Source organism: Diabrotica virgifera, chromosome 6 (assembly GCF_917563875.1).
Source record: "Diabrotica virgifera virgifera chromosome 6, PGI_DIABVI_V3a".
Classification (NCBI taxonomy): Eukaryota; Metazoa; Arthropoda; class Insecta; order Coleoptera; family Chrysomelidae; genus Diabrotica; species Diabrotica virgifera.
The window spans coordinates 36,265,854-36,290,022 of NC_065448.1; the positions used below are offsets into that span (position 1 = coordinate 36,265,854).

General features: G+C 33.2%; 3 protein-coding genes across 3 annotated transcripts in view; 2 read left to right on the forward strand and 1 right to left on the reverse strand.

Annotated features, from left to right (window-relative positions):
- Positions 1–12,431, forward strand: part of LOC126886050 (zinc finger protein 493-like) — a 35,210-nt gene extending 22,779 nt beyond the window's left edge. The window contains exon 7 of the mRNA XM_050652890.1: positions 12,235–12,431. Within this exon, the coding sequence (XP_050508847.1) occupies positions 12,235–12,431 (197 nt within the window). The remainder of the gene's footprint in view (positions 1–12,234) is intronic.
- Positions 12,432–12,449: 18 nt separating this feature from the next.
- LOC126886051 (uncharacterized) lies at positions 12,450–13,454 on the forward strand. Its single transcript, XM_050652891.1, has one exon. The coding sequence runs from the start codon at positions 12,450–12,452 to the stop codon at positions 13,452–13,454; it is 1,005 nt and encodes a 334-aa protein (XP_050508848.1).
- Positions 13,455–17,158: 3,704 nt separating this feature from the next.
- LOC114335173 (uncharacterized) overlaps positions 17,159–24,169 on the reverse strand; it is a 62,342-nt gene continuing 55,331 nt past the window's right edge. The window contains exon 4 of the mRNA XM_028285356.2: positions 17,159–17,433. Coding sequence (XP_028141157.2) covers positions 17,246–17,433 — 188 coding nt within the window. The 3' untranslated portion in view covers positions 17,159–17,245. The remainder of the gene's footprint in view (positions 17,434–24,169) is intronic.

The window sequence follows — 24,169 nt, forward strand, 5'->3', positions numbered from 1 at the left end:
TTCGGAATCATAGTAACTTGAGCTAATTTCCATTGTATTGGAAAGTAGCGAAGACGTAGTATGCTGTTGTATATTACTATTAATAACACCACTGGTTTTCTCGGTAGCTTCTGAAGTAATTGTCCTGTTATCAGTGGCGGCTTTTCTTTATGTGCTGCTGAGCTGCAGAACTACCAAACAACCATAGCAAATCTTAATTATTAAAGAATAATTAATATAGTTTTATTTCAAATCTGCCATATTATCATATTAAACATCAACTGTTAATAATAATTCACCAACAACGATGATTAATATTATTTTTTTTACGTATTTACTCCTCTAGTGAAACCGTATAATTTTTTTACGTATTTGGTGCTCCAGTGAAGCAATCTTTTTACGTATTTGCTGCTCCAGTGAAGCCGCGTCGATAACAACCGAAACACTGGCAGCGGTAAAATGCATTTATTAGGCAAACGGCGATCTTAGCCGATGTGCTTCGGCAATCGGCTGATTAACGGCCTCGGAAATGTGTTTGCGAGCTGCAATTCACGACAGTTATTCGTGACCGTTGCATCTGTGCCGTGTTTAGAAATTCTTAGGTTACAATTTTGTTTAATTTGTTTTGTTCGAGCGTGTTTAAAACAATGGAGTTTCAATTTAAATTAGGTGTAAATAAATTTCAAAAACTTCACTATCAACAACAGTTGATTATAAAAGAACGTGGCCGTCCTATGCCTGATCTTAATATTGAAGTGTCCGGTAAAAGCCGTGGAAAAACATATACGCGTAAATTTAATAAAGACATGTATCTACGAAATCAGTGGATTTGTGGATGTTCCGAAAAAAATGCTTTTTTCTGTTTTCCGTGTGCATTATTCGGCGCAGATAAAGAGGAAAAATTGTGGCGCGAGACAGGAGTGCGGGATCTAGTGCATTTAAGTGAAAAAATAAAGAAGCATGAAAACACGCAAACTCATATGAACAATGAAATGCGATTTGCATTATTTGGGAAACTTAATATACAGGCCCAACTTGACTCTGCTTATTGGATAAATATACAAAAACACAATGAAGAGGTGACGAAAAACAGGTATGTTTTGTCAAAAATAATTGACTGTATAAAATTCTGTGGGGCTTTTGAGCTCGCCTTACGAGGACACGATGAATCTGAAACATCAGATAACCCTGGAATTTTTCGTGGTTTAGTGAATTTTTCTGCTGAACTTGATAAAACACTTAGTGAACACCTTACAAATGCGACAATTTTCAAAGGTACCTCAAAAACAATACAAAATGATATTTTGGATTGCATGCTAGAAGTATACGCTGAGGAGATTTTAAACGAAATCAATGAAGCCCCATTTTTAGCAGTGATAGCTGATGAGACAACGGATGTTTCTATGAAATTTCAAATGGTCATTGTTTTTCGTTATGTAAAAAACGGTGCTCCAGTTGAAAGGTTTTGGACTTTTTTGCTTCCAGAAAAACATGATGCTGAAACCTTAGCTAACACAATTTTGAATGTTTTAGACCCAATATTAAAGAATAACAAAAATAAGCTCATTGCAGAAAGTTATGACGGAGCAGCTGTTATGAGTGGGATACATGGCGGAGTGCAAACAATAATTAAGAGAAAATATGAAACTGCTCATTTTGTGCACTGTTACGCCCATCAATTGAATCTAATAATGTCAAGAGCATGTTCTATTAATTCCCAAGTACGCGTATTTTTTGGAGATTTACATGATATACCTGGATTTTTTAGTCATTCACCTCAAAGAATAGCTGTCTTAAATCAAATAGTTGGAAAAAATATTCCTCGTTCAATCCCTACACGCTGGAATTTCAATATTCGTACAGTAAATGTCGTTTACGAATATAGAGACTTTATTATTGAGTGTATGGAGCAACTAGAAGAAGAGTCAAATGCTATTACTTCCAAGGAAGCAAGAGGACTTAGACGTATTCTGGAAGATCAAAATTTTACTTTCTGGCTGACTGTTTTTCATTATATTATGCCACATGTTGACGTTTTGTACAATAATCTTCAAAAAAAGAACATGGACCCAACCGAAGCACAGAAAGCTATACATGTTTTTGAGCAAAGTATTAACAATGTCCGAAATAAAATAGACCCTATCATACATCAAGCTTCAAATTTAAATGCGGCGCCTAGTGTCCAAAAAAGGAAACGCCCAAATAACAGCCAACAGGATCACCGTATTGCCTGTCTAGAAGTTTGTGATGTTATTATAAACAATGCAAAAGAACGGTTTGCATATACAAATCATCTAGTTGCCGCAACACTTTTATCTTCAGAACATTTCGAAAAATATAATAATAAGTTTCCTGAAAATGAATTGGATTTAACTTGTACAGCTTATAACTTCTTTGATAAAAACCGTTTGCGAACAGAACTGTCAGTTTTGTATTCCAATATCGAGTGTAGAACATTAAAAGGTGCAGTGCCTTTACTAAAATTTATAATTTCTAATAATTTAGAGGACACATTAACAGAAACCAAAAAGTTGATACAAATTCTGGTGACTACGCCAATGACCACAGCAGAAGCTGAACGTAGTTTTTCAACTTTAAAACGGATCAAAACATTTTTAAGAAATTCAATGCGCGAAGACAGATTAACAGCCCTTTCCACACTCTCGATAGAAAAAAAGTTCATCGCTTCAATACCGAACTTTAACGATAAAGTAATCGAAAAGTTTGCGACAAAAAAGGACCGGCGTATTAATTTCCAATTTAGAAAAATGCAATAAATGTAAGTTAATCAGATTTTTATAGCATGTCGTTATTAGTTACTATTAATTAGTATTAAAGCTAATTTTATTGTTTTTGTTTTCGTATGTTATTCTATTTCTATTATTTTATATTGGCCGTGGTTCATGCAGCACACCCTATAGCAGATGTCACGAGCCGCCACTGCCTGTTATCAAATCATAGCCAGGCGCTTTCTGAGGATTTAGCATTTTCATTTGTTGTCGAACCTCTGTCGGAGTAAATGCTGTCAGAGGAAGAAATAGTTGACATGGAGTTTCGAGGTACCTTTTTATATCTTCATCGTCATTGTTTTCTGCTGCTGAGAATACAGTTGCAAGATGCTCTGCGAATACTGTGGTTTTTTCTTCATTTGCGCGGGCCCAGGTCATATCTTTTTTTCTTAAAGTGAATTTGTTATTGTCAGTCGTTTAAATTTTTTTGTAGCTTTCCATAGAGTGATCTTCACGTGAGAGGTTCGTAACATAAAACTGGAAGGAGTCGTTTTTTTCCTCATGTAGTGGTCTATTTAGTCTATGACTTATCCTATTAAGATACGTTTTATTTAATGGATTTCTCGTTTGTTGCCATATGCGTCGAGCTCTTCTTTTTTCTGCTACAAGTTCTCTTATATAGAGGGGAATATTATGGTTTTCTTGCACACTTCTTTGACGCTGTGGTGTTGCTTCCCACCCTGCTCTGTTTGTAAAACTGTTGTTAAATAGTTTACTGCTTCCTCTACCTCTTGGTTTTCTTTTATCCTAATATAAAGTTTAATATTTGTATTTACAGAATTGTGGAAAATATCCCAGTTTGTTTCTTTAGTTGACAGTTTGGGTGGTAATCTTCTCCATATTATGTGTGTGCTTAAAGTTATTATTATTGTGCTGTGATCTGATATTAAATCGAAGTTTGACTCTATTGCACTATGTATGTCAGATATCCCTTTTGTTACACAAAAATCTACCAAATCTGGGATTTTGTTGGGGTCCGTAATCCAGTATGTGGGTTCTCCCGTTGATAAATATATTTTTTTATTCTATCGATGATCATTACTTTGGTTTTCTGTATATGTATTTATTTTCAAACCATATTCCGTACTCACTGTTCCTAGCCTATTCATAATTTCTTCCAGTTCTTCCATGATGCAATTGCTTCACTAATGGGTTGCATTTATGATTTAGTTGATAGAGGTAAGCCCACATTATGTGTATTTTTAGACTTGGCTAAAGCTTTCGACACAGTAAGCCATAAGCAACTCTTGGAAACTTTGGCTGATGTAGGTTTCAGAGGCAACGTATTAAGATTTTTTGAAAGTTATCTAGACAATAGGGTACAAAGGGTAAAAAGAAATGAAAGTGTGAGTGAGGGAAATGTGGTGAAGTACGGCGTTCCGCAAGGAACGATTCTTGGTCTATTGTTGTTTATAATTTATGTTAATAATTTATTGTCAATCAAATTAAAAGGTAAAATTATTAGTTATGCATATGACCCAGCTGTACTGTATACTGCAGATAATTGGGAGAATCTAAAATTATTGGCTGAAGAAGATTTAAAAAAGAATGTGTGTGTACTTTGTACGCACGTAAGAAGTTATACTTCTATTATATGATTTAAACGAAATTAATATACTATTTATTTATATTTTATTTAAATATTAAACTAATTTATACTTACTACTTCTCAAACATTTTTATTAAAACAGTGACAAAAATTAAAATAATAAAAGAATAAAACACACACAAACACATTAAAAATGCCACAAATGATTTCTGAACATTAATTTTCGGAAATTTTTTTAACTAAATACGTATTTTCTGAAAATAAAATTATATAATAAATATACTTACAATCATAAAATGTATAAAAAAAATAAAAAAATAAAAGTTTTTATTGGGATTCGAACTAGCTATCAGCGCGGTTGGTATATTGGGGTTCATTCGCCTTAAACGCTTCGCCACGGAGGCAATGTGTCATTATGTGCGAAGATCGACTACCTAAACGGATTAAGCTTTTGACATTTTTGAATTAAATTAAATTATTTTGATTTTGAATTGAAATGATTTAGAATTGAAAAAATACAACAAAACATAGAGTAAGAAAACAATATATTAGGTGAACATTGATAAAAATTTTGATGGTAATCAAATTATGTAAATAAAAGTATTACATACTATGTATTTTGGTAGGTTCAAATAGGTAGGTACCTATGATACATTTACAATAATTATTACGTACCTGTTGCTTTAAAAAACTATTTAAATGTCACTACAATTATAAACTTTTTTGTTTCTGTCCTCACAACAATAAAACTAATATATTATACATTTGTTTACCTTCATATTGAATAATTATTTATTATTGACAGATCATTTCAACACCCAATCAGAGCCCGTATAACGACTAATACCATACTGTCGGTGTGCGCATGCGCGCAGATCAATATAAATTCACCCTCAATCTCAATCGCGCCTAAAGAAGTATAACTTCAAAAATTGTTTTGATTGGTTTGCACACAAGCAACTAACTGTTAACTTCACAAAAACTTTTTTTTTGCCTTTTGGATCTTACAAAACAAGTCTGCCTAACTACGAAACACTAATAATATCCAATGAAGGACATAAGGATCAACATATTCTGTCTGCTCATTCTGTAAAGTATTTGGGAATTACAATTGATAGCACGGGCGTAGCCAGGTTTTAGTTTCGGAGGGTGTTCAAAAAAATAAAACGACTAAAACTACATAAAATAACCTTTATATTCATGATAAAAATTTGAAACATGTTAATATCTTAACTTTTCGGGGGGGGGGGGGTTTGAACCCCCAAAACCCCCCTGGCTACGCCCGTGATTGATAGTCATTTAAAATGGAACCTACGTATTGCGAATGTAACAAAAAACCTTCGAAGTTTACTCTATAAATTTAAATACTTAAGCAATATTTTAGAACAGCGCCTTTTAAAAACTATGTACTTTGCCTTAGTAGAATCTAGATTATGCTATGGGATTCTTGGGTGGGGCGGGGCGTATGGCAATCATTTGTAACAACTAAATGTCGTCCAAAGAAAAATTTTAAAATCAATTTATCGCAAGCCCAAGGTTACTCCACTGAATTACTATACAAGGAAACTAGTATTTTTGATATTAGGCAACTTTATTTTAAAGCGGTTACTGTATATCAATATAAAAATAGACAAACACTACAGTTTCCCTTGCATGAATATTCCACCAGAAACAGGAATAAAGCCATACCCCCGAAAAGTGAAAAAACAATTGGACAGCCTTGTTTCACTTACCTAGGACCTAGGTCGTTTAACGTTTTACCTATAAATGTTCAGAATGTCAAGAATAATATTATAGATACGCCTCTTTCAGTTATACATGATTTAATTGAAGTTAGAAAATAAAACAAGTGTTTGAATATTGGACTCATAGTTGTTGTACCTAATTGTGTTTTTTTTTTCTCATTTGTTGCTGTTATTTTTTGATAAATACATCGTAGTGATGCTGTATTTTTAATTTTTTTTCCAGATTTTGAAATAGAATTATTTTCTTATTATTCAAATTATTAATAATTAATATTTTCTAATATTAATGGTTATAACTTTGTAAATATAAGCGGCTCAAATTAGCGTGTACCATAAAAAAAACCAGTCATAATACACGCTAAATAATGACGTCACTGACTTGATGACGTTTAAGCGTGTACCTAACTTTTTTATTTGCGTACACGTTAGCGTGTAACTAGACAGCGTTTTTCACATTTTAAACCGCATATAACTCGACAACAATCAATTTGAGGGAAAAATGACAAGAAATCGCGCAGTGCAGCAGCGCTTAAGGAGAGCCGGTCTCCTAACAGTGCCATCATACGCTGCCCTGAGATTTTGCAAGGGAGGCTGGCCGGCTTCTAGCCTCCGTTGCGTGCATCTCTGGACCACCAATTTTAGGGTCCTGTAGTGGGAGCACGCCAAATAGACAAATTTGATTTTTTCGATGTGGTTTTTGGATTCGCAGTGGGCCGCGTTTAGTATTAAAAAATTTCAGTTGAGTATTTTAAAAAAATGTGAACCTTCAACCTGTATGGACTGCAAAATCCAGGGCCTATTTTACCACTAGGCCCGTGAGGCACATGCCTCGGGCCCGCATTTTAATGGGGCCCGGAAAGATCACCAAAAAATTTTTTTATTGCAATAACAAAATAAATTTTCAAAATTCTTCACCTGTGACAACAGTGCTTCACGTCTTCGTGAAGCGACTTCACCTGTCACAAGTACATCTCCATCATGTCCTACAGAAAACGACAATGTCAATAACTCTTTTTCTAGCGATATAGGGAATTTGCCAAAACATTTAAATATGGAATTTCAACAAATAGGTCTGGATCCCGCGTATGAAAAAAAAGTTGATTAATAGCAAGCTGAAAATTTGTTAATAGCTTAAGGGTGTCCAGTCGGATAAACTTTGATATATGGGAACACTGGAACAGGGGCAGTTTTAATTGTGGAACAGGTTAAAAATTTGGAACGGTCACACCACGAAAACGGCACATTTATTTTGTCCGACAGAACAGACTTAAACTCTCCGAACAGAGATTAAACTCTCATGCAAAAATCAGACCGCTATTTATCACCAAATGGGCGTTTTAATGAGTGGAACATGTAGAATATGTCAAATGACAGGAATTATGACAGGTGACAAATAGCAGTCTGATTTTTGCATGAGAGTTTAATCTCTGTTCGGAGAGTTTAAGTCTGTTCTGTCGGACAAAATAAATGTGCCGTTTTCGTGGTGTGACCGTTCCAAATTTTTAAACTGTTCCACAATTAAAACTGCCCCTGTTCCAGTGTTCCCATTAATCAAAGTTTATCCGACTAGACACCCTTAAGCTATTAACAAATTTTCAGCTTGCTATTAATCAACTTTTTTTTCATACGCGGGATCCAGACCTAAAATCTTATAAATAATCGACCGAATCAATATATGTACTGTTAAAATTAGTGAATGTGTTGCAAAACTGGTATAATGAAACCAGTCATTTGCAAAGTGCAATTTTTTTATAAAATGAAAGCTAATGGGGAAAAATTCTTCGCGAGTGGTTAGTGTGCGTGTACCTACAGTCCTAAATGTAGTCGTGTTTATTGTTACGTTTGTAAACTGATTTCCACGAAAATTATTGTTTTTCTAACTGTCGATGCGTATAATGACTGGAAAAATATCAATAGGACAGTTATTCAACATGAGCGATCTCCTGGACATATTTCATCAATTGGTACGTAGTCAAGAGAAGTAGTATCTATGTACAGCAGGACAAATCGTAACATTAATGGAACAAAGTTATTTACAAGAACCAGGAGAATTGGAGAAACGTTCTTCAGCGAATAATAGCAACCATTAAATTTTTGTCCAAGAACGGTAGATATATCCTTTTATGGTTCAATAACTAAAACAAACTAAAAGGATATTTGGGCTATTAAAAGACGTATTATACAGTGTGTCTCATTTAAGATGAAGACATTTTGGCTATTAAAATAAATACAGATTTAAAGTTTTGCAAAGTCATACAGGTTGAATGTTCACATTTTTTAAGATAGGTACTTAACTGAAATTTAAATTTTAAACTCAGCCTACTGCGCCTTCGCAAACAGTAAATTTTGAGTATTTTTAAATTAAAAATTGAGGAAATTTTCTATATTTTGCTTCGCGTAAGAGATATCGGAAAACGTTATTTGAAAAAGATGTTCCAAATATTATCCTAACCCCACATACCAAATATCATGACAAAATTTGCACTTTTAGTTTTTTCATTATTTGTAGTCAGGATCCTAAAACTTAAAATTGGCAATACATCTCGGGACAGACGAATTTTAGGGTCCTGACTACAAATACTGAAAAAACTAAAAGTGTGAATTTTGTCATGCAATTTGGTATGAGGTTAGAATAAGATTTGGAACAACTTGTTCAAATAACTTTTTCCGATCTGTAACGCGATGCAAAATATTAAAAACTTACCCTGTTTGGGGATTTGCAATAGGCCTCGATTAAAATTTAAATTTCAGCTGAGTATCTTAAAAAATGTAAACCTTCAAAATTGTTTAAATATAAATTTTATTTATTGTCAGTAAAAATTTAAATTTCGGGTGCGACTATATTTCTATTAAATATTTAATTTATTTAAAAAAGTTATTATTATTATTATTAAATCATATTTAGGGGCCCGAAAATGGTGTAGTGTCTCGGGCCTGATTTGAAGTAAAATAGGCTCTGGCAAAATCTGTATTTATTTTAATATGCATGTCTACTTACAAAGATGGAATTGTTAACAAATTAATAAACTACGCAAACTTTGGTATTACACTTATAGAATTAGAGTATTTTTAAAATGATATGGCATTATGAAATTATGAATTATGATGATATTATGAAATGTAAATAAAATATGGTCAAAAAATGGGGCCTTAAATTACATTTTTTGGCGCACTTTTTTGCTAGTGCAAATTTGTCTAGATATTTTACAGTTAGGCATAGCCTCCCCTATTGTAAAAAACCACGAGCCGCCACTATCCTGAATGAATTGAGATCTGCTTTGCAAGGAGACTGACTATTACTATCAAAAAGAGAAACGCAGACAACTCTTATGTTGATGAGATATGCTAACAATTATAGCAGTCAATCCATGCGATCCATCGGCGTTAGTACAAAGCAGTGCCGAAATCCTGTCCCTGTTGATTTTTCGTCCAAAATTCGACTTTTCATATTTTTTTACATTCAATTTTTTTTACATTTGATCGGATTTTTTGTCCGTTTTATCCGAAGTCCGTTAAATAGGGGTCCGTTCTATCGAGGTTTTACTGTATAATTAGTTTGTATTTTAGGATATCTTTAAGAGGAAAATAAAATGGAAATTACTGAAACACCAATTGGACATTCATCTAACGAAGGAATTTATGAGTCCACTTGCTGCAGGAAAAACATTAAATGAGAATAATGAAAGTTATGACCGAGCAAAGACCTTACAAGTGCGAAATTTGTTTTAAACAATTTAGTGCAGCAGGTACTTTAAAAATACATAATTTGAGAGTGCACACTGGAGAAAAACCTCACAAGTGTGAAATCTGTTTTAAGCAATTTAGTCAATCAGGTGATTTGAAAACACATTTGAGAGTGCACACTAGAGAAAAACCTCACAAGTGTAAAATCTGTTTTAAGCAGTTTAGTGTAGCAGATCATTTGAAGACACGGTTGAGGGTGCACACTGGAGAAAAACCTCACAAGTATGAAATCTGTTTTAAGCGATTTAGTCAAGCAGGTACTTTAAAAACACATTTGAGAGTGCACACTGGAGAAAAACTCACAAGTGTGACATCTGTTTTCAGCAGTTTAGTGAAGCGGGTAGGTAATTTAAAAAATCATTCGAGAGTGCACACTGGAGAAAAACCTTACAAGTGTGAAATTTGTATAAATCAGTTCAGAATTAAAAGTAATTTAAAAACACATTTGAGATCGCACTCTGCAGAAAAACCTTAAAGGTGTCAAATTTGTTGTTTGCGGTTTAGCTAAGCAATTTCTTTGAAAATACATTTGAGATTGCACACTCAAGAAAAATCTTATAACCCACATAACAATGATGTTCGCATCATGTTCTAAGCATATACTACCAACATTCGTCGGAGTATATTCTTTTTAGTATATGTGTAGTACAAGCATAGCATCTACCTTAAAAAACATTCTAAATTTCATGTTCTTTGCATATACTTCAAAGTATATTCTCGTACCGAATATACTAAGTATATTCGTGTACGTAGGATCTCGGAATATTCGTAAAAGTTTATTCTTAGAATATACCTTTATCGAATATTCTTAACACATACTTATAAGTACATTCTTAACACATACTTATAAGTAGATACTTTTAAAATATCTTAAAAATAATTTGTATGTATAGGAAGTATAATATTAGCCTTATAGATTATCAACTTCGTTATTTTTTAGAATACATAATTAATAAAATTTATGTATGTAGGTAGTATTGGACGAATTTCATTTCAAAATTGTTGTAGGGTAAAAAAGTTTAAACATTAATTGTATTAACGTTTACATAGATACTATTAAAAATTCGTTTTCATAATTGAAATGACTTTACCATTTCGAGTTTATCATGAATCATTAGTATTTTTACATCCTTGGAATTTGAATTTAGGTACATTCAATTCAATAGGCCATTTCGCAGAACCAAAACGTGCCAAACTGCACAACCAAAGCAACCAAAGGCTTTGGCGTTGCCAACCGTCGAGTAAGCTTTTTCCGTCAACTTACCTTAAAAATTCCCACTTTTATAAAAAAAAACTTCCCTCCTGTTTACAAAATCTGAGAAGATATGTTGAATTATTTTCAAATATTTTGATTTTTTCTTAATATTTTACAATTTGGACTGAAACAATAATTCCCTTTTGAGTTAACTTTTTCCCTTTATCACCTTTTATGTTGAAAATTCCCGCAAAAAGGGAAATTTCTCTCCGTTTGGCAACACTGACCACCGATTTTGTTATTCCACAATACATTCATAACCCCCCCCCCCCCCCCCCCGCCCCCCATCATATTCTGACCATTTCTATTCTTACTACCTGAATGGATCAGGGATAGGAAAAAACCGTAAAATATGAAAAAGAAAACAGGCATTATTTCATTATTTGTATCATCTATGGATCTATGCAGTGTTAAGGATGAAGGCGAATGATGTAGTACTAGGACTAAAGAACATACATAATCTGTTTATTTTGTTTGCGGTGCTTCAAAATACATATACATAATCTATTTTGATAACTCAATATTACTTAAATAGGTAAGTACATATAAGTATTATATAAATTTTAGTTACTTATTATGCATAGTTTAGTTTAGCTAAATATGAATTTATAAAAATGTACTTACTTTTTAAGTAATATTGTAGAATGTAGGTACTAACTACATTCTCATTTGCAATTAAAATATGTAAATAGATATTTGGTAGAACCAGTAGAACCTAAGATGAGATTAGGTGATGCTGAAAACATACTTCTAAGCAATATAGCACTTGATAGCACTTTCTTAGAATATTCTTAAAAATATAATATTCTTCCCATACAAAGATGTGCGGTAGTACGTTCTTAGTATATAAATAGAAGGTTTATAGCACTTCCTTGGAATATTCTAAAAAGTACCTTCTTGGTATAAACTAAAAAGATGTGCGGTAGTATGTTCTAAGTATACACATAGAAGGTTTATAGCACATCCTTGGAATGTTCTAAAAAGAACATTCTTGGTATATACTGAAAAGAAGTTTGGTAGTACATTCTAAGTATATACATAGAACGTTTAAGTACTGTAATGTAGTATATACTCAGTATCTGCTCTGCACATTCGCAATGGTAATTGTAGAGTCAGCTCAGTATGCAACCACTTATACGTTTCCTTCAGAAACGTAGTCGGTACTTGCGACAGAACCTCTTTGGGGAGAAGGACAGGATGTCAAGATAGGAGTAGAAGTTAGGTTAATGATATGGATTGTCGCTTTGAAATATAATTGTAATAAAGTGCTAAATAAAGATTGTCTCAATAATTCTACATGGTGGCAGCGAACTTGCAAATACTCCGAGGAATATTTGGCAAGTAGAACCTTCTTCGAAGAGCAGAAATAGAGTGAAATAATTCCAGGGATGGCAGAGAATCAAGCAGCGAGCCATGTGCTTGCCAACATGGCAACAGTATCAGCTCCTTCTGAGTTTAATTTCTCCCTTCCAGGATCATGGAATCAGTGGAAAAAGAGGTTACAAAGATATATGTCGGTTAGTGGTTTTATAAACAAACCAGAAGCTGAAAAAAATGATATGTTACTGTATCTAATGGGGGCAGAAGCAGAGGAAATTATAACTCAATTTAATCTAACACCCTCACAGCAAGTATATAGTATTATTATCGAGAAGTTTGACGCTCATTTTATACCCCAAAAGAACGTAATATTTGAACGATTCAAGTTCAACACACGTAGTCAACAGCCAGGGGAGTCAGTGGATGCATATATCACTGCACTCCATAGCCTGGCAGAGCATTGTAGTTATGGGGCTCTAAAAGATGAGTTAATAAGAGACCGCATAGTAGTAGGAGTTTTAGATGTAAAAGTAAGTGAGAGGTTACAACTCCAAAAGAACCTAACATTAGGGGAAGCTGTATTAACAGTACGTCAAGCCGAGCTGCAGAATTCTCAAAACAGGATTCTTAGGCAAGAACGAGTACAAGAAGTAGCTACGGTCAATGCACACAGAGGTAACTACTGGTCACAATCACAAGCAGAACCAAATAAATATGGACAACAGAACACACAGGGGAAATCCAACAAAAACTACAAATGTACATACTGTAGTGTACCAAGCTGCAACAGCCGAGAAAGATGTCCAGCAAAAGATAGTCGTTGTCGATTATGTGGAAAGAAAGGACATTGGCAAGCTAGATGTAGATCCGGCAGGAATGTAAGAGTAGTTGAAGGTCAAAACTGTGCTGAAAGTGAGGTAGGAATAGAAAATGAAATGGAAAACTTACAGGTAAATAACTTTGATTTTCATCTAGGACACATTTACACTAATGATAAAGATCAGTGGTTTGCAAAAGTTTTAGTTGACAATAAATATGTTATGCCTTTTCTTGTTGATACAGTGCTGATGTAAGTTGTGTTTCCAGAAATATGTTGTCTGATTTCTACAAAAATAAAATGTATGTTTGCCAGGAGTCCATAGGGGGCCCTGATAATAAAAAACTAGAAATTGAGGGTAAAATTGATGTTAATTTGACTTATAATGACAATATGTGTTCAGAATCTTTATATGTTGTAAAAAATCTAAAGGTGCCTATCCTTGGTCGGCCTGGAATTATAAAATTAAAAATGCTTAATATTAATAAAAATAGTTCACGTTATATTAATAACTTAGTATCTAAAAATATAAATGCATTTGGGGCAGAATCAGAGACCTACAGTGCTAGCAAGTACTCATTAGAAACGATAGCTGAGTCATTTCAAGGAATATTTGATGATATTGGGGAATTTAAAACAGAAATGAAACTTGAGCTAAAATCTAATGTTCAGCCATTTGCTCAGTCAGTACCACGAGTAGTTCCATTACCACTCATGCCCAAGTTAAAAGTTGAGTTAGACCGTCTACTTCAGTTGAGTATAATAAAACCAATTGAAGAACATACCAGGTGGGTAAGTCCTATTGTTTGTGTACCAAAGGGTGACTCTGTTAGGTTGTGCGGAGATTACACAAAACTTAACCAAAGTGTATTAAGAGCTTATTTCCCACTTCCAAAAATAGAGCATACTTTGGCTCAACTGAAAAATTCAATAATATTTTCTAAGCTCGACACAACTAGTGGTTACTTCCAAATTAAACTGAAACCAGAAAGCCAATTGCTAACAACATTCATCACACCATTTGGTCGATACTTTTTTACACGTCTTCCCTTTGGAATTTCATGTTCTCCAGAATATTTTGCACTTAGGTTTTCTAAGATTCTTTCAGGTATGAAAGGGGTAGTCTTTTATATGGATGATATTTTAATCCATGCTAATTCAGTCAAAGAACATGACGAAATTTTAAACCAAGTTCTAATAAAATTACACAGTGAAGGTATAACCCTTAATAAAAACAAATGTGTCATTGCTGCTAAGTCAGTCAAGTACTTGGGGCATATCATCACTACTTCTGGGGTTAAAATAGATCCTGAACGGGTCAGAGCAATTAGAGAATTCCCAGAACCAGAAAATAAAACAGAACTTTTAAGATTATTAGGTATGATTAATTTTGCTGGTAAATATATTAAAAACAAATCTGAAATTTTAGAACCTTTAACATCTCTTCTAAAAAAGGACACAGTATTCTTATGGGGACCTGCTCAAATTCAAGCTCTAAATACTCTAAAAAAATGTTTAGAAAGTTCCCCAAATTTATCATATTTTGATGCGAACAAAACTATTGTTGTAAATTCAGACTCTAGTTGTTTTGGTATAGGAACTTGTCTGATGCAAGAAAATCTAGATAAATCTCGCGAAATAGTGGCATTTTCATCTCGATTATTAAGTCAAGTAGAGGGTCGATACGCGCAGATAGAAAAAGAAGCCGTGGCAATTACGTGGGCAGCTGAAAAGTTTGCTGATTATATAACAGGGGTCAAAGATTTGATTTTTGAAACAGACTCAAAACCCCTTGTTCAAATTTTACAGACGAAAAATGTGGATGAATTATCTCCTAGGTTGCAGCGGTTTCGGATGAGATTAATGCGTTACAATTATAAAGTAGTTTACATCCCAGGAAAACAGTTGGTTGTGTCAGACGCACTAAGTCGAAGTCCCATAAAAAATTCTGTACCTAGTAATGATGAGTTGACAGGTATTGAAGTCGAGGGGTATGTTAAATCTGTAATTTACCCATAAAAGATCGGTTTATAAAGCAAATAATCGAGGAACAAAGCAATGACCCTGTTTAACAAATAATAAAACAATATACGTTGACTTCATGGCCAGAAAAGTCTAAAATTCCCGTGCATGTTTTGCCATATTTTCAATTCAGATATGATATATCATTTTGTGAAATTGTTATTATAAATCACTTGAAAGGTTTATTCTCTAGATATGGTATTCCCAATATTGTGCGTAGTGACAATGGACCACAATTTTCAACATTATTTAAGAAATTTGCTTCAAATTATAATTTTATTCATGTAACTAGTAGCCCATACTTTGCACAGAGCAATGGATTAGTTGAACGGGCAGTTAAGACTGCTAAAGAACTAATCAAAAAGAATAGTGAAGATATATTTTTAGCGCTCTTAGCCTATAGGGCTACACCTTTAAGGTGTGGACTTTCACCAGCAGAGCTGTTTTTCTCTAGAAAATTAAGAACTAATCTACCACAGTTGTCATTAAATTTGGAACAATCGGTTGTTAAGGGGGGAGTGTCATTAAGAGAAAGGGAAAATAAGGAAAAACAAGCAGATAATTATAATAGTAGACACCGAGCCAAGGATATGCAACCTTTATATGTGGGCGATTCTGTCTGGATTATTGATATTAGGCAATATGGAAAGGTAATTGAAATTTGTGAAGAACCACGCTCTTATGTTGTTCAAACTAATAGTGGTCAATTCAGACGTAACAGATGGCATTTGGTCCAGGCACCTTACTATACTCCTGATACCAGTAACCAGTTAGTTCCTAAGAAATTTGTTGACGGCAGCGACTTAGCAACTCCAGGCTTCTCCCACAAAGAAAAGGAGAATGAGAATATAAATAATTCCTCTGATACTTTAGAGACTATACATGGGAGTCAGAGTTGTGGAGTCGATGCTTCACCAAATAAAAGTGATGTCCAAAGTGAACACTTACCTGTACAGGAACCTGATCTGTTATTGAGGCCTAAAAGGAACATTAAAAAGCCAATTTACTTGTCCGACTATAGTTGTTAAGTTATGTATTCATTCTATATTTGCTGGGGTCCTGGAATTCTCATAGAGAGCTCTGTGGCTTACCTCATTTAAAAAGAGGAGAATGTAGAGTCAGCTCAGTATGCAACCACTTATACGTTTCCTTCAGAAACGTAGTCGGTACTTGCGACAGAACCTCTTTGGGGAGAAGGACAGGATGTCAAGATAGGAGTAGAAGTTAGGTTAATGATATGGATTGTCCAGTGATGTGGGAGAGAGGGATTGTCGCTTTGAAATATAATTGTAATAAAGTGCTAAATAAAGATTGTCTCAATAATTCTACAGTAATTACGCACATTATCAGTATATACTTTTTCTGAAAAGTATGTTCTATGAATCTACTAAGAACATGAAATTGTTATGTGGGAAGTGACGGGCCCAGACGTAAAAGGGTTTAAGTGCAGTTTTGATGGTTTTGAGATTTAATGAGCTTCAAAGTTGTTTGAGTTTTATAAATTCTAGGAGTTATTAAAATAAAATATGTCTAGTGTACAATGTTCTATAAAATGATAAAAATATAAGGGTATATTATTATTCTTACCATATCCTTCCTTTTTTTCAATTATTAAAAAAATGTACTTGAATCGGTACATGGTTTGATATTGATAAATATACTGGTAAAACGGTTCAAGTGCAGATGTTAACTATTACTAATCATTTTTATCCCAGCTGGTTGGTATCCACAGTGTAACTACAACTTTAGAAAGCACCTGTCGAGTTGCATGTGCCCAGGTGAGGTGTGGGTGCAGTGTTGTACACAAACAAGGTTTAGCTCAGGTAGGTCCCGTTATAACGCAGCTATATCGTTTCTATTCCGAATTTCTTAACAAACAAAGTTTTAGAACAGTATTTCTATAATACTAAGAAATGATTTTACGTAAAAAAACAAAAATAGATTTTTGGTTTTATTTTTAGTTGTTAAAATAAATAACACATAAAGAAGATAGTCTAATAGAAGATAAAACACTTAAATATTATTTTAAGCTACACTCTTAAGAAATGCAGCGAAACTGTCTTGATATTTTCCTTGGGGATCGAACTTCTTTCTTATTTTATCCCAATCCTGCGGTCTATGTTGCATAATGTAGATAGAAGCCTTTTTAGTTATCCTCTTTTGGGCATCCGAACATTTAGCGCAGTTTGTTCGTATGGCCTCTGGTATATATTCTGAAAAGTCAAATAGAAATAAAATTTAAGTTATGTTTGTCAAACACCAAAAGTATATTTAAAGACGTCACAACAATAAACAAGTAACAACGGATAGTGACCATCGTATAGTTAGAGCAAAAATAAATATTAAGATAAAAGAAAAAAAGATATTTAAAGAAACATTGCAGATAGATGCCTTTAAACTAAGAACAAATGAAGAGCAATTCCAAGAGAACAAAGAGGCATGGAAAAAGCAACAAATCCGAAAAAACTGGCAAAATATGTTAACCTTATAGTGCCAATACACAAAAAAGAACACGTCAACTATGAAAATTACAGAGCAATATGTTTGTCACTGGTTTTAAAATACATATACACGAAAATAGTAGATAAGAGGTAGGAAAGAACTAGGAGAAGAACAATCAGCGACCAGAAAGACAGACAAACGATAACATTTACATAATTAGATATACAGGGTGTTTCATTGGGAAACGGAAATACTTTAATGGTGAGTAGAGGTCACCGAGGCGGTTCCAGATATATCACATTTTCTGCCCTACCGACTTTTATATCCGAGTTACAGGGTGTTTTATCGATTTTGCCCATTTCTTTCCGAAGCCATAACTTTAGAACCACCCTGTAGATTTTTTTGATATTTGGTACACATATGTCTCATTTAAAACGCAAACTACCGACATACTAACCACATTAACAAAAAATTATAAAGTAATTGTGACCTTAAAACAACACCCTGTATATTCAAATTTTGAAAATCTGTTTGCATATTTGAAAAGAGCACAAAAAACTTAATAAAAAAATTTAATGGTTTGCTTCAATTTTTCGGCCAGACAATTTTATGACTTTATTGGACACGTAGTAAGGGGAGACCGGTATAATATTCTTCAACTTATTTTGATGGGTAAAATCGAAGGACGCAGAGGAATTGGTAGAAAGCGAGCCTCTTGGTTAAAGAATATCCGGGAGTGGACAAGAGTAAAGAAAGCCGAACAACTATTTAGAATAGCTCGAGACAGAGACAGTTTCGCCAACGTCAAGGGGACTTGATAGGGCACGTTAAAAAGAAGATTGAATTTTTTAAGAACTCTGATATTATAAAGCAGGTATTTTTAACTTTTAATTATAAATTTATTAAAGTTATTGAAATACTCATTTAAAAAATAATTAAAACTTATTTACGACATTGGAACGACCCAATTACTAGTTACAAGAAAAATCCAGGTCCGGATTAACAAAAAATAAAGTAATTGTGACCTTGAAACAACACCCTGTATATTGAAATTTTGAACACATTTTACTCTTTTGATAGAGTACGACATCAGAAACTCGTATAACTTTTAAAAGAAAAGAATATGGACAGTCGAGATATATAGTCGAGGAAATGAAGCTGGAAAAATAGCAAAACCTCGCAATTTTTTCGTCCAGCATCGATTTGTACGAAAATTTGGGATTAGGCTCATTTCACCCTCTAGTTCATTTTCTATATTGAGCCGTTGTACGCATTTGGTTTTTTTTAAGGGTGAAAACCACCCCTAATTGTAAAAAATTATAAAATAACATTTTAAACTTTATTATTGTCAACATTTGCTTCTTATTAGTTACATAATGATTGTTTTGTGCTTTAAGATATAATATCACAATATTTCAACTCTTAAAACCACCCTTGTTGGAGCTATAATATGAAAAGTTTACTTATCCTAAAATAATAATTTTGGCTTGCACCGATTTACATAAAAATTTGGGGTTAGGATCATCTTACCCTGTACTTCATATTCTATATCATGCTCAAGGGCGTTGATTATTTTTAGGGGTGTAAACTACCCTTATTGACAAAAATTATATAAAAACATTGTAAACTTTATTATAGGTAAAATTTGGTTTTGACTGGTTAAATAATGATTGTTTTATGCTTTAGGATATAATATAATATTTCAACCCTTAAAAACCACCCTTAATAACATTGCAATTTTTATAAGTAGACAATTTAATAGATCTATACAGAAAAAAAGTAGAATTAAAGAATTACAAAAACATTTATTTACACAAAAATACGAATTTACAAATATATAAAAATACACATACAAATAGTTTCTTAGTCATCCAGTATACGAACCGGCTATGTGGTATTATATAGGTACATTAAAAATGCTCTATGTATAAGGGGACTATTCGAATTTTTCGAAAAAAAATTAGTTTTATAAATATAGCTCCTTCATTTTTGACGATAAAAAGTTTTTTCAATAATAGTTTTGTAGGATTTTTGAATAGTAATAAGAGTGTGTGAATTAAATTCCGTAAGATCCCTTAATTTTTAATTGAGGTGGATTTAAAGGGCTCGAATAAGGGGATGTTTGCTCGTAAATTGATGTTTTAAACAGCTATATCTCGCTAACTGTTCACTGTAATGAAAATATATGCATAAGGAAATTGAAGCTATTAAAAAAGCTACAATTATTGGTGTATCATTTTTTTCGTATCTCCAGTATTTTCGGAGATATTTTGAAGACAATGTTAAAAAATGCAAAATTGCAAAAAATCAATTTATCTTTAAACTCCAATTTTTCTAAAATTAGGCCTTTTAAATAGGTCAAACTTCTTGGGTGTATGGATAATATAACTATAAAAGGAATTACAGAAAGGCGAAGACCAATTTTTAGTTACAAGGGTAGTTAGGGGGTTGTTTTCACTGTTTATTTCGTAGAGAAAAATATGTACCGACTTTTTTTTGTCATTAGTTGCTCAATTTTTATGCTAGAAACTTTTTATTATTTTTTTTTGAAAGATCTTATTGTATGCTTGAAAAAACATCATGTAAGTTTTCCTGGAAAAATGCAAATTTTTCCCGTTATTTGGCTTTGATTATTTCAAATAATGCATTTGACGAAAAAAGCTAACCTTTAACATGCCGTATCTCGGTTTGTATTGGTCGTAAAAATATTATAGAAAAACAGTTTCGTTTGTGTTACTAAAAGATACAATTTTGATATCTACAGTTTTTTTGATTAAATGCATATTTTTCGAGTTATTCTCAAAAAACCCTCTAAAAAGTCGATTTTTCCGTCGAAAAACTGTTACTTTCAACCACGAATAACTCGAAAAATATTAATTTTACGAAGAAAATGTAAAAAATATTTTTTTCTTAAAATTACTTTTTTTAAAAAATTCCCACCCCCGAGATGGGGTGGCAACTACCCCCAAGGTTTTAGCGTACATCAGCGTGATATAGAAAATGATCCTTGGACTATTCCCTACCTTCTGTGAAAATTTCAAGTAAATCCATGCTGAACGAAAAAATTGCGAGCCAAAATGCTTCATTTCCTCGACTAATACAGGTTATTGCCAATCTGTACTGGAATCAAAAATGTCGAAACAGAAACTATAGAAATCAAAAGAGGTGTTAGATAAGGTTGCGTGTTGTCTCCATTGTTGTTAAATCTGTACAGCAAAGCTATTTTTAAGGAAGCAATATCAGAGGAAGAACATGTTATATCCAGGGCCGCGTTTAGGCCAATTGACGCCCTAGGCAATTCTCTAGTAGCCGCCCTTCAAGCATGTACCATTTTTGCGAAAAAAAATTGCAAGCAGATTTTTTTATTTAAATCAGAATACATAAAAATTGTCATTCCAGTTCGATCACATCAGATTTCTTTCCTGATTTTTCTTTGGAAAAATTATCTATAATGTCGTCATAACTTATCGCCTTTGTTACGTCACTTTCTATGGACAAAATCGACAAATTGTTAAGACGTTCTTGCGTCATACTTGATCGGAAATTATTTTCATGACTATTTTAAGTTCTTGACATTTTCGAAAATGACCTTTCAGCGGACACGTTGGTTGGCAACTGGGAGGCACAAATAAATGCGCAAAGCAATATCAAAATTAGGGAAAATATTTTTCAATCCACTCTTCTTTAAATATTTAGATATGTCAATTATTGGTGATTGGTGATTTTATTGTGGTGTCCAAATGAACTTTTAAGTGAATGCATTCATGTATGAATGATGTAGGTATCTATTAGTGCAGTCAGTGAGGGTATTCTGCTCCGAATTCCATCCTACTGCATCAATTTACTTCATATTTTCACTGTAAGTAGGGAATAGCTCAAGAAACAAAGTCTACGCTATATCTTATGCCGCTGTGAACTTAGGGGTGGTTCCCACCCGTTCCCGGGGGTGGAAATTTTTTTATCAAACTAACACCGGAAGTGGCCAGAGAACCTAATTCTAAGCAATAAATTTTATAAATTTTTTTGAAACTCAATACTTTTTGAGTTGTTCGTGGTTAAAAAGTTTCCATTTTCATTGAAAAATGACACTTTTCGGAGACTGTTTTTTTGGGAATACCATAAAAATTGTGCACCTAACGAAAAAAACTATATAACACATTTTTGTAGTTTATGAAAAATCAGAGAGATTCATTTTTTCATAAATCTTCTAGTTTTAGTAAAAAAGAGATGGTAGCTGAAAAAAGATTTTTTTTGGTGCAGGCTCAAATCAGTGTATTCAACTTAAAATAACAGAGAAATTGTCGAGTTTAGGGATATAATGCTACGAATACCTTTTGTAGTGATTGAAAAGACCTTTAAAACGAGAACTGTTAAATGTGATGTCGGTTACATTCAAACTAAGCGAGATATGGTGCAAAAAAACTTATGACTAATGTATTTTAAGGAAAAATGAGAAATATATTTAACCCCTCATCCAGCAGAATTTAAATGCATCGTTTTTCTCCAGAATACCTTCTACTATAGTGTTATTTCTATATTCAAAAAGTTAAACGGGTTTAAAATGAATGGTTTTTGAAAAGAATAAGATCAAATTATAGAGCGTATTTTTAAATTTTCTTAAAAATCTTCCTTTTCTCCATGTAATTCGAAAGTGACAAGAGATACGTAAAAAAATACCTTACAAAAATGTTGGTTTTCTTTTGGACAACAATTTTATTTTTCTTTCATTACTGTATCTCATTATCATTTTCGAATAACATGGAGAAAAAGGAAGATTTAAAAAAAAATTAAAAATGCTCTCTATAATTTGATCTTATTTTTTTCAAAAACCATAAATTTTAAACCCGTCCAACTTGTTGAACATAGAAATAACACTATAGTAAAAGGTATTGTAGAAGCAAAACGATGCATTTAAATCTGGTTAATGAGGAGTTAAAATATACATACATACTTCGCATTTTATCTTAAAATAAATTAGTCATCCTTTTTTGTTGCACCATATCTCGCTTAGTTTGAATGTAATCGAAATTTAACAGTGCGGTCGTTTTAAAGGTCTTTTCAGGCAGTACTTACAAAAGATATTGATAGCATTATATCCTTAAAATCGACCATTTCTCTGTTATTAAGTTGAACACACCCATTTGAGCATGCACAAAAAAAATTCTTTTCACCTACCATATCTCTTTTTATGTTATAACTAGAAGACTTATGAAGGAACGAATCTCTTTGATTTTTTATAAGCTACAAAAATGTTTTATATAGTTTTTTTCGTTAGATGCATAATTTTTAAGGTATTCGCAAAAAACCGTCCGAAACGGCGACATTTTTCAATGAAAATCGCAAATTTTCAACCACGAATAACCCAAATCTTACGACTTCTGTTCTTTTTGAATGAATAGTATTAAGAAAATGCAATTTATTTTCTAGAAATGAATGCCCACTTATATTCGATTGATGGATGTACTATGTACTTAAATGTTATTCGATTTTAATGTTTATATTATACAAATATTTTTTGTACAGTATTTTTGCGGCCCTCTCATAATGTGCCGCCCTAGGCAACTGCCTATATTGCCTAATGGATAAAGCAGCCCTGGTTATATCAATAAATGGAAAAATCTTGAACAGCATAAGCTTCGCAGACGACACCGCTATTTTTGCAGACAGTCTAAAAGCACTGAAACGATTAGTAAAGAGATTACATCAACTCAGTATAAAATATTTTTTTTTTATTAACTCCATTGAGTACAACAATCTGCCCATTGGGCATTAAGCATTTGTTATGGTAAAAAATACAGACATGTAGAGAGTTACTCCAGTGAGTAACCTCTTTACAATTCTAAAACTAAGATTTTATCAGTCTGAATACACTTTTGATTACATTCAGTTGTTTAAGTCGGACGGCAGTTGCCGTTTTAGTCTACGCACTTCAAAGACGTCCCGCACATTTAATTGTCTGGCAAACGCATTAGGATGCACTAACACTCGTTCAAAGTATTTAACACTAAAACGTTGTATGGCTTCTTTCACGGATTCTAGGGGGATGTCGTGTTGAATCACCTCGTTGGATACATAGTATGGCGCATTGACTATGGAACGCAGCACCTTGTTTTGAAATCTCTGATGTTTGTATTGGAGACGCTAGCAGTGCCCCATAGCTGAATCCCATAAGTCCATATGGGCTTGAGGATGGACTTGTAGAGTAAAATTTTGTTATCCAGAGATAGTTTGGAATTGCATCCAATGAGCCAATACATATTTCTCGATTTAAGTCCAAGCTTTTGTAAAAATATGTTTTTTCCAAGTAAGGCGGCGGTCCAAGTGCATGCCAAGATATTTGGCGTCCTCGGATTGAGGAATTAGACAATTATCAATATATACAGGGGGGCATGTTTCTCTGCGTAGCGTGAATGTTACATGTAATGATTTAGTTCCATTAGATTTGATGCGCCATACTTTCATCCATTGCTGAATCCTATTTAGGTTTGATTGAAGATTCCTTGATGC